The following is a 12,153-nucleotide window of genomic DNA, read 5'->3' on the forward strand; positions in this document are numbered from 1 at the left end:
ATATAAGAATTTTAAGTGCCAGAAACACAGTAACTAGGAAATGATAAAAGCGCAATGACATTTGACCCTCTTGCTTCCAGTAGCAGCTCAGACGTTGCAGTGTTTACAACATGGACACCACAGGTGCTCCATAGACTCACTAGTGGGCGACCGTGGATCAGTTGGTAGAGGGGTCGTCTTCTGATCGAGAAGTTCGATCCCGTCTATGTCTCCTGTCTATGCGTCAAAGTGTCCTTGGGCAAGACACTGAATCCTGAGTGGTTGACCAACACCTTGTGTGGCAGCTCAGTCCCATTGGTGTGTGAATGAGTTGATATTGTAAAGCACTTTGGGACTACTTCAGTGTATCCTAAATATTGTGTAACTTAGTGATTTACAACTGACAGAAAGTCTATCCCTCCATGTACATATATATATATATATCTATATCATGAATGTAAATAATAACACTGCTCAATTTAAGCAACTGTATTCTCTCATTCTTTAAGTTACAGGAACATTTACTGAACATTTCAAGCTGCATTTTGGATTTATTTTGGCAGGGCTTGTGTTACAGAAAGTAAAAAAAAAAAAGTTAGATTAGAATATTAGTTTTCAATCCTTATTTGTAAAGGGAAACTCGAGACGTTCTATATATGTAATTCTTTTTCTGTTTTTTTTTTTGCTGCCACACTCCCCCAGCTAGAATCTCAAACTCTGCCTATGCAGAAACTGTATTGTATGTTTACAAAAAAAAACTGAAATTATAGCCATAACATCCAGCTTGGTTTGGGTTTCTGTAAATGCATTATATTCATAAGCTTGTTAGGTCAATCTATTTCAGTGGTTCCCAACCTGGGGGCGGAGACGTCATGATGGGGAAGGAGGGAGGGGGGCGCTAGAATGGCCTTGCTGAACCTTGAGCATGAAAAATGGAAAATGATTTTTTTTCTTTGTACTTTATTAATAAAGAGCTTTATTACTGTTCTAAATAGAAAAATATGATTTTTAAACTGAAGCTAAAAACAATTCATTCAGCTGGTCTTTTATGTAGTGCTGGTCACAGCTCAGACTTCGGCCACTGCTTTTAACTAAGTTTTGCAAACAATAAAATACTTCTGGACTTAAATGGAAACAGGTTCTTCTTCTTTTCCTGCCAAACTGGACAATTGATCACATGTCGGTTAAACATAGGAGAGTCACTTTAACACAATTTATACATTTAGATAAGTGTCCACTGTAAGTGTCCTCATGTGAGGCCCATTCCAACAGAGGGGGGTGGGATCCATCCCTTCATCGTGAATGTCTCAGTGAATGCCAGTAGTGAGAACTTCTGCACTGGGAGACGTAGACTGAAACATGACATGATAAACAGTCTTCACTACACAACCTTGATGATAACCAGCCGGCCATGTGTTCATATCTCTAAAGATACTGGGACAACAGTGGCTTGTTCTGTGTTACACTGGGTCAGCTCCATTTAAAGCTCTCACCAGTAGGAATGCGATCATGGGACCATTCGTTCAATGACTCAATAAAATCTACGGGAAAAAAGACTACAGCAGTCACTGTATGGATAATCAACAATCAGTTTTATCAGTTTGCCCACGTTAAACAACTCTCTACTAGTTTTGTCCTGTTCAGAATCCTGTATCATGTACAGCATGCATGTCAAACTCAAGGCCCTTTCTGGTCCTTGAGGGCATCCAAAGTGTCCCGCAGGAGAAAGTGAAAATGAATTGTGTAAATTACAAACTAATTCAGTGGTAGATATGTCAGTTCATACAGATACACAGATTCAGTGTCCCCACGCTTACATCATATGATGTAATAATCCCACGTTGTTGAAAGAACTCTCAATGTTTACCAAATCCTTCAATTTTCCTCAAATTAAATAGTAATTGGTCATAAAGTCAAGAACACTTAAAGCTGCAGTACGTATCGTAACTTTTTTTTCCCATACTATGAACCCTGTGGCATAAACAATGACGCAGCTAATTTGTGGATTTTTCTGGTTTTCAAGCTTCTTGACGCCAAAAGATTTAGCTCCGACACATTAGACCAGGTGGACCAATGAAACGGTTAACATTAAATTGTTCACCCTCCCACTGAATCATTCTGATCAGTCATTTTGTCACAGACACACTCCCTCATCATGGCAAAGACATGGAGAAATGCTGTCAGAAAGAAAGCGAGAGAGAGAGAGAGAGAGAGAGAGAGAAAAGGCGCTGCGGCAGCCTGTATAAAGTAATAAAGTAAAAGTCAGCCAGTTTGTAATAGAAGGAAAGAAACAACAAACGGCTTAAAGTTGTTGAATCACAGCATTAGTCTTGTTCAGAAGTGATTGGTGCTCTGAGGGCTGGGTGGGTCGGGTGCAAAGAGGGGCTGGGCTGAGGAGCTTCTCTGTGTTTACGCTTTAGAACACAAGTAGTTTGATGCTATTTTTCAGCCAATCAGAGACCTGTTTACAGCTGTTTTGGGGCGTAACTATTGACTAAAGTACTCAAGGCAACTCAATGTGCTTTACATGATAAAACATTCAATTGTTTAAAACCAATTAAAATCATCAGTAAAATCATCATGACATCAACAACATGACTAAAAATCTCTCTCTCAATCATATGCAGTAGAGAAAAAAAGTGCCTTTAACTTTGATTTAAAAATGTTCACATTAGATGCTGACTTCAGCTCTGCTGGCAGTTTGTTCCACTTCTTTGCAGCATAACAACTAAAAGCAGAATCACCATGTTTACTGTGAGCTCTGGTCTCCACTATCTGACCTGTGTCCATAGATCTGAGAGACCTGCTGGATTCATACTTGACTAACATCTCACTGATGTATTCTGGACCAAACCCATTCACAGATTTACAGTATACACCAGCAGCAGAACTTTAAAGTCTATTCTGAGGCTGACTGGGAGCCAGTGTAAAAACTTTAAAACTGGAGGAATGTGTTCTGACCTCTTTGTTCTGGTTAAGACCAGAGCTGCAGCGTTCTGAACCAGCTGTAGCTGTTTGATGCTCTTTTGGGGGATTCCTGTTAGAAGACCATTACAATAGTTCAGTCTGCTGGAGATAAAAGCATGGACCAGTTTCTCCTGATCTTTCTGAGTCATTAAACCTTTCACTCTGGAGATGTTCTTTAGGTGGTAGAAGCTGTTTTTGTGATAGATTTGATCTGACTGTTGAATGTAAGATCTGAGTCAATCAGAACACCAAGGTTTTTGACTTGGTCTTTAGCTTTTAAAGATCGAGACTCATGATAGTCGCTGATAGCAGTCCTCTTTTCCTTGTTACCAAAGACAATCACCTCCATCTTGTCATGATTTAGTTGAAGGAAGTTTTCACTTATCCAGCAGTTTAGGTTTTCTAAGCAGTCACACAACACCTCTATGGGGCCATAGTCATCTGGGTTCAGTGATAGATATAGTTGTGTCATCTGCGTAGCTCTGATAATCAACCTTACAGTTCTGTAAAATTTGTCCTAAAGGAAGCATATAAAGGCTAAACAGAAGTAGTAAATATAGACGTTCCATCATGAGAAGTCTCAATCGCAGCATTAGACACAATGTTTACATGACAAAGCAAAAAGGAAGACCCACGTACAGAAAAACAGAATGAAGGACAAATATACTGAGGAGGAAAGAACAGACTCATGGAGGTCTGTGGACTTAAAGCGGACATTCCGTGACCACGCTCAGTCCGCCCCACATCCTGATGTCAGAGGGAGAGTGAGAAGAAACGATAAATCATGTGTAAACCTAGAGAAGCATATCCAAGAGGGAGAGAACATGTACAGTTCATTTCCAGTGTGGAAATGGAGTGGTGTGGGTCTGCTCTGACCTTTGAGCCCTTTGGGATGGGGAGGGGCTCACGTTGAGGACAGTAACTACAGAGTGATGCGAGCTTTTATGTCAGAGTCTCTAAAACGTAAAAAAACTCCAATAACACAAGATAAAGTTGGTAAGAGGAGTTGGAAAGCTCCACAGTCGTGCGCGTTCACAAGGATGCTGGTCGATACAAAATTGGGAGGGGAGGGGGAACCATGGTTGTTTCCATTCCAGTCTCACAATTCTATATACTGCAGCTTTAAGTGAAGATCCTGCATGAAATGAAATCTGTCACTTAGTGCTTGGATATCGTCTGATCATTAATAAATGGAACATAGGGCAGAATAATGTAAAATCTGCAACCCACTTTAAGATCAAACGGGTCCATATTTCGTCCCTGAACCAAAATTAGTTTGACATCCCTAATATACAGGACACACTTTTCCTGTATCTAATCACCACATGCATGTGTTTCTTATCATGGCTTTGCATCTTTACTGTAAACCTATATTATTATTATTATTATTATTATTATTATTATTATTAATTATTTTAACTCTACATTTTTGTGCATATTTGTTAGGTTAATAGACACCTTAGCAGTTGTAACAATGAGCTACTCCACTAAGACAAAACACCAGGAAATGAGTAAACAGACGCAGAAGCAGACGTTTGTGGCCACTGTTATTATGTAAAAAGGACTGCATCATGTATCATTGATGCAGGTGAAGCCCTGCTCTCTGCGCTGAAAGGCTGACGGAGGAAAAGTGACTGCAGAAAAAGAAGAAGAACGCTCTTTGCAGCTCTGCCGAGCAGGTAATTCACATAAATAAATCAAAGATAATGGGCCACAGCTGCCAGTAGTTCCACTAATTCATCCAGGAGCAAGTGTTTTCCACAGCTGGGATAAATGGAAAGATCCTTTTCAATCTCACTCATCTTCAACTCTCGGTGTTGCTTAATTGTGCAGCTCTAATAAAAACACTGTATGTTTTGGTGGCTATAAGAAACATATCAAACTCAAGGCCCGGGGGCTAAACTTGGCCCTTTAAAACCTTTACTGTGGCCCACAGGAGAAAGTAAAAAAGAGACACAAGACAACATGAATGATTGTGTAAATTAGACCAACTAATGTAGTTTTAGACACTCATATGCATGTCACATGATGGCAGTTGTTTTTTATGGGGCCATTATTGTAACAAAACTATTTGTGTGTGCGTAATACAATCCATGTGTCTGTAGATTGATTCGTGTGTGTAGAGTTGTCTGTGTGTAATCCAATCCGTGTGTCTGTATTAACATTTGTATGCATGGGTCATCAAACTGGGACATTCTATTGGCTGTCTCTGTGCATGGAACTTTTGGAACACATGATAACATTATAATACTGCTAGAAACCAGCAGTTGTCGCTGGTACCAAGCGTCAGGCCCTCCAATCTGAGGAAAACTATATAATAAACTTTTTTATATATACGTATATAGTTTATAACTGTAACTTATAAGTCATATACATTATATAACTGCGTCATATAGCTTATTAATAAAACACGCGTTTATAAAACCAAAAAAGAAATGGAGAAAAATCAAACACCAGACAAGCAGCAGTTTTCTGTGGTGTAATGAATCTGCTCCTAGTTTCTTGTGATCAACTTCTGTGTGTGATGATGGCTGAACATAAGCATCTTGTTAAGGAAACATCCACAAACTGCATGAAAACAGGAGGAACCTGAAAATGGCTTCAATAAATCCTAAACAGTCTTATTATGTGTGGAGACCTGGTCCAGGACCTGTGGAGGGAAACCAGGTGCAGAGGACTGGTCCTGTTCGCTCAGAATGTGACGTGCTGAAGCTCTTGCTCTAATTTTCCCGTAAATATCCAAACATCTTACAACTACAATATGATTTCACGATTAAGATTTTGAATTTCATAACAGAAAAACGCTGCTTATCTGGGTAACACATATATATATATATATATATACATGTATGTATTATGAAGTTTGACTGTGATTGGAGGGTCTGTCACTTGGTACCAGCGTCAACCGCTGGTTTCTAGCGATATTGTACGATAAAACTGTTCCAAAAGTCCTGTGCACAGAGACGGCCAATAGAATGTCCTGGTTTGATGAGCCACGCATATGAATGTTAATACAGACACACAGAATGGATTACACACAGACAACTTTGTTTACAAATCCTAATTCTACACACACGGATTGAAACACACACAACGTAAAGGCACACATATTGAATTTATGGCGTGTTCACACCAAACGCGTTTTGGGTGTCAAAATCGTGCGTCACGCCCCTAGTTTGACGCTTGTGCTCACTGAATCAGACGCTTGTCACCAGCGTTGAAGACGCTCTGGACGCGCGTCCAAACACGTGGGGAAGAGAACGCGTTGAGTGAGTTTTGGGGAGGGGCTTCTCTGTTAACGGTGGTGTTCATACAGTGGATGATAGTGTGGTGATCAGTTACGTTCATAATTCACCCAGTGACTGTGAAGTGGTGGGGAACATTGTGTTGAGAAGGCGGTGTTTCCAGTCGGATATATTTTGGTGTGACTCAGTGTGTGCACTGTGATGTTAGAGGACTATAGAGAAAGTATGGTTGAATGGAGAATAAAGTTTGGAGTTCCTTGCTGAACACTCCGCCTCTGACTCCCGTTCATCGGCTCTACATTATATAGAGAGTGGCTTGGCTTTATTTGCGCCATTTCTGGATTCAGAGAGTCATTTTCAGCGCTACTTCCGTATCTCCCGTGCCCAGTTTGACGCCCTGCTGACCCGCATCGCCTATGGACACCAACTACAAGCGCTCTATTCCAGCGTTGTCCATCTGTCTCCAGTTAGTGTTGTTTTTTTGATTATTCTGGATTTGTCACAGTTGGGGAATGCTCCTGATTGGTTAACACTCCGCGATATGCCCCAAAAGTTCAACAATCCCTTCATAACGCGCCGCACAGGAGGTGCGGGACCTCTCGATGCTCCTAGAAGCGCATCCACCATATATTGGACGCTTTTGACGCATTCGATGCATTTGGTGTGAACGTGCCATAATAGTTTTGTTACAATAATGGCCCCATAGTTTTTAATCTGAAATTTTTAAAAGAACACAATTATTAAACAATATTTCCCTATTTTTTTCCAACAATTTATTTATTATTTTTAGCTTTTACAAAACACAAAAACAATACAACCGCTCAGACACATATCCGTGCTTCTCCTTCTTCACAAAGAATGACAAGTTAGAGTACAGACGACAATAATTCCAAGAAGAAAAAAAAATTGGTCACAAAATGAGGGAAATTTAAAGTAAAGCTCTGTAAAGCCTAGTTTCTGTCACTTATTGCTTTGATAATATCCGTTTCTTACATACCAGACATCATTAATAAGTGAAAGTGCAAACTCAGGCACAATAATGTTGAAATTAGTCATTTTCCCACCGAAAATCTGAGTTTAAACTGCTCCGTATTTGGCCTCTGAACTAAAATGAGTTTCACTTTGTCTAATCCATATGTGTCAAACTCAAGGCACGGGGACCAAAGCCGGCCCTTTAGAGCAGTGTTTCCCAATCTTTTTTGTCTCACGTACCCCCAAGGCCTCTTCAGATTAGGAGAACCCCTTCGTCACTCCAATTAAGTAACCTTTCTTGTTTTATTTACATGTTGTTAATAACTTGAAAATATCAACCTGTACGTTTAACACACACTAAATATCGGTTTTGTGCATTACAGTTACTGTATATATATTTACCTCAATTTTTATGTGCATAACATGTTTGTAACAATTTATTAGGATATTAAGGCCACAATATTGTTTATTTCATTAATGAAATTTATTGTCAACGGGTGGAAAAGATGTTGGATGAGCATGTACAGTGTCTGAAATAGGCTTTAAAATGACTCAGCATGTTGGAAATAGATTTATCAATGTTTCTAAGTACCCCCTACAATGGGTTCAAGTACCCCTAGGGGTACACGTACCCCTGGTTGGGAACCGCTGCTTGAGAGCATCCAATTCGGCCCACTAGAGAAAGTAAAAATGACAGAAAAAGCATTTATCATTGTGTAAATAACAAAAAAATTAACTTGTGGGTCTCACAGTTTACCATGCTCATATCACATGACTGACATGTACTTTTTTTTCTATCACAAATTGTGGAAAGAACTGTTTTCAATCTTGGAATTTCCTCACAAACAATTCCACAAAATTCCCCCAAATATTACACAATAGATATAATGTTGACATGACAAGATAAATGGATGAATACATGTAATTAATTCAAATTACTATTATTATTTATTTCACTTATTATTTTATAGAATTAAATATATTATATTATTATTTTTTTTATTTTATTTAAATAGATAATTAAATTTAAAAACTTGCTCAAAAATTGGTCTCAAAATCAATGAATTTAGAAGTGCAGATCGTGCAGGGACTCAAATCTGTCATTTATTGCTTGGATAGAAATATCATGTACACATGATAGTGCAAATATGGCAAGATAAATGGATTAATAAATGTTTGTTTTTTTATTTTTATCTATTTCATTTTTTTTATTTACATTTTTAATTTTTTAAATTGTATTTATTTTATTTTTTTTATTTGATAAATACATTTCAAAACTTACTAAAAAATTGGTCTCAAAATCAAGGAATTTAGAATTGAAGATCCTGCAGGGACTTTATTGTTATTGACCATGCCAGCCTGTCATTGCCTGATCTTGTTAGGTGTCTGAAGCTAAGCAGGTCTGGGCCTGGTTAGTAGTTGGATGGGAGACCACTGAGAATTCCAGCTGCCACAGAGGGAGACAGTGGTATCTGTCCTTGGGCAAGCCACTTCATCCACATTACCTAGTATGAATGTAGTGTGTGTGTGTTAGTGGTGGTCGGAGAGACCAATGGCTCACTATGGCAGCCTTGCTTCCGTCAGTCTGCCCCAGGGAAGCTGTGGCGACAATAGTAGCTTACCACCACTAAGTGTGGAGTGAAAGAAGAATACCTAAAATTCTGTAAAGCACTTTGAGTGTATATGATAAAGTGCTATAAAATCCAAAGCATTATTATTATTTATAGCTTGAATCGCTTGCCTAAAATCTGCGGTCCACTAGATTTCAAAGTACTCTGTGTTTGGCCCCTGAGTGAAAATGAGTTTAACAGTCCTTCTGTAAAACAATGAATAAAAAAGACTCTTAACTGAAAATACAATCAGAGTGCTTAAAAATAAAATGAATTATTATTATTAAAGTCTAGCTTGTTGAGCAGGATTCATCCCTAATATTTTCATATTTCCTGGTCGTGGTTGTGGTCGTGGTCGCTGCCTGCTGACCCACTGATAGTTGGTGGATGGAAAGCTCAGAGCCTACAGGTGAATAATCTTGAGGAAACAGGGTCAGCAACGATGCTAGTGGCTACCGTTAGCGTGCGCATACAGAGATAGGCTTTTGTTGTCCGTTGAAGTTGAACTTATCAGTGAGTGCAGACCCTCCACAGCCGTATCTGACTGTGACTCAAAGGAAACTGTTCATTGTCTCCGACTGTTTGAATTACTTGTGTTCTATTTATTTGGGCGAGATGTTCTCACACAGAGAACCTTCTTTATTGCTTTGATAAAATGATTAATATAAGTAATTAACCATGAATCTGAGCAGTGTGTTATTGATGTGAAAGTCGTGACTCACGCTGACGTAGGACAAAAGGATGGCTCACTCACTCACCTCTACGATGTCAGAGTTGGTTCTACTCTCGTGGGGCTCGTTGTACTCGGTGTATTTCAGCAGCACTTTGTCCATGTCTGTGCTGGCGTACTGGAACAGTTTGTTAGAGCTGTTGAAAATGATGAGGGCGATCTCACAGTCACAGAGCACGCTCAGCTCATAGGCCTTCTTCATCAGGCCAAACTTCCTCTTTGTGAAGGTGACCTGAAGGAAAACAGAGAGAGGAGAAACATGGGTTACAGCAGATACTGGCTTTGTTTGTTTTAGGGGAAGATGAAGAAGAAAAACTCCACATCTGTGTTTAGTTTATGCAGCATTTGATGCAAGAAATAATTTCATCCCGGTTTATATTATCCATCTATCCATTTTCAGACCCGCTTGTTCCTAGGGTTGCCACCTTTCAGAAAATAAAATAAGGGACACCCATGGGACCGTGAACACAATCCTCAAAAATAGAAACATTTTGACATAAAACTTGCCCCATGCACCCCTGAGTTCATGTTATACATTATCTATTTGTGTCCCCAGGCTCGTCTAAACTCTTTCCGTGTCTCGTCCAACATTAACCTTGAATTTAGGCCTTTTTTATTCATTTATTTCTGATGTTTTGCTCATTTTAGAATTTGAATTTCACCTTTGGGTGTATTTTAAAGAGTTGTGCAACAAATTATGATTGATGGATGAAAAAAAAAGTCTGTGTGCATGTAAAAAAAATCAATAATGTTGAAAAATGAACTCAAATGTTTGTGTACCTCCTGAATGGTGTTCAAGTATACCTAGGGCAGCGGTATGCAAACATTATTCTCAAAGGAGCCATTTGGCTTCCTTTCACCTGGATTAAAATTTAAAAAAAAAATACATTCTCAATGAAGACAATATAGTGTATAAAGTTCTATACGTAGATACAAATATATCAAATAATATCATGAATAATAATACTTATTTTTTTAGTTGATTAGTTATTTGTAGTGCTACAATAAAAGCACATATTTCTTACACCCGTATATATATATATATATATATATATATATATATATATATATATATATATATATATATATATATATGGGTGTAAGGAAAGTTTATGGTTGATAAGCGTTATTGCACAATGCAAATTATTTTTAAGTTCACAAATTGTTATATCTTGATTTTATTTGGTGTCAATGTCATTTATAATTAATACCCTCTGTAAGAAATACCAATTCATTATTTTAATATTGTCCTATAGGTATAGGCAGCCATTGAAAAAGAGTCAAAGAGCAACAGGTTGCAGACCCCTGTCCATGGGGTACACGTACCCCAATTTGAAAATCCACTAGAATATACAGAAATTTCAACAAACATTTTTATTAGGGATAATATATATTATAAAATAAAATATTCATGTTTTTATTTATTTATGTTAACCAATCAGTATGATTTTCGTTAAAAGCACATACAGTACATAATATGCCTTTTTATATTGCCTAATACTACTGTAATAATAATGATCTTTCAGTAAACTTCAAACCTCCACATCCTAAACATGAAATCAAATCCCACTAGTTTATTACATCTCACGTATATCCCACCACAACGATGTTACTGGCCTTTGTCTTTCCTGCGTTTTTGTGTGTGACGGACATGTCTAGTGTTCTGGTCATTTATGCAAATATGGAACAAACAGCATTCCGTTTTGGCTCAGTATGGGACGCACCATTTAAGGGCCAAATAAGGAACGATTCCGTATTTTGAGGGACCCTACTTGTTCCTGTTTTTCAAGGTTGCTGGGGGTTTATTTTATAGTTTTACATAAAAAATAATTTGTGAATCAGGTTAAGACATCATGTTGGGATCAATTAAGCAATATCACACTGGTTGTCGTGCTGTTGTGCTGAAATATCAGCTCTGGTGTGATTAGGTTGTAGATAATCACACAAAAGCATATTGCTTTTATGTAACAGTTCTCAAAATACACATTCACATAAACATATCCTAACTGAAAGTTGAAATAAATGCTACAGGAGCTAGCTAGGCTACTCTACAGGAGCAAGGTAGGCTATGCTTCAGGAGCTAGCTAGGATACGCTACAGAAGCAAGCTTGGCTACTCTCCAGGAGCTAGCTAGGCTACGCTACAGAGACAAGCTTGGCTACTCTACAGGAGCGAGCTCGGCTACGCTACAGGAGAGAGCTATCCTACACTACAGGAGAGAGCAAGGCTACGCTACAGGAGAGAGCTCGGCTACGCTACAGGAGAGAGCAATGTTACGCTACAGGAGAGAGCTATGCTACGCTACAGGAGAGAGCTAGGCTACGCTACAGGAGAGAGCTAGGCTACGCTACAGGAGAGAGCTAGGCTACGCTACAGGAGAGAGCTATGCTACGCTACAGGAGAGAGCTATGCTACGCTACAGGAGAGAGCTATGCTACGCTACAGGAGCGAGCTAGGCTACTCTACAGGAGCGAGCTAGGCTACTCTACAGGAGCAAGCAAGGCTACTCTACAGGAGTGAACTAGTCTACGCTACAGGAGAGAGCTATGATACGCTACAGGAGGGGCTATGTTACGCTACAGGAGAGAGCTATGATACGCTACAGAAGCGAGCTAGGCTACGCTACAGGAGCGAGCTAGGCTACGCTACA

General features: G+C 39.0%; 1 protein-coding gene across 3 annotated transcripts in view; it reads right to left on the bottom strand.

The window, feature by feature from the left end:
* The window catches only part of mef2aa (myocyte enhancer factor 2aa), a 103,596-nt gene that overhangs the window by 43,091 nt on the left and 48,352 nt on the right, over positions 1–12,153 (bottom strand). For all 3 annotated transcript variants that reach the window (XM_028450755.1, XM_028450756.1, XM_028450754.1), the window contains exon 3: positions 9,532–9,735. In XM_028450755.1, the coding sequence (XP_028306556.1) occupies positions 9,532–9,735 (204 nt within the window). The remainder of the gene's footprint in view (positions 1–9,531; positions 9,736–12,153) is intronic.

The sequence above is a fragment of the Gouania willdenowi genome, chromosome 6 (genome assembly GCF_900634775.1).
Source record: "Gouania willdenowi chromosome 6, fGouWil2.1, whole genome shotgun sequence".
In the NCBI taxonomy this organism is placed as follows: Eukaryota; Metazoa; Chordata; class Actinopteri; order Blenniiformes; family Gobiesocidae; genus Gouania; species Gouania willdenowi.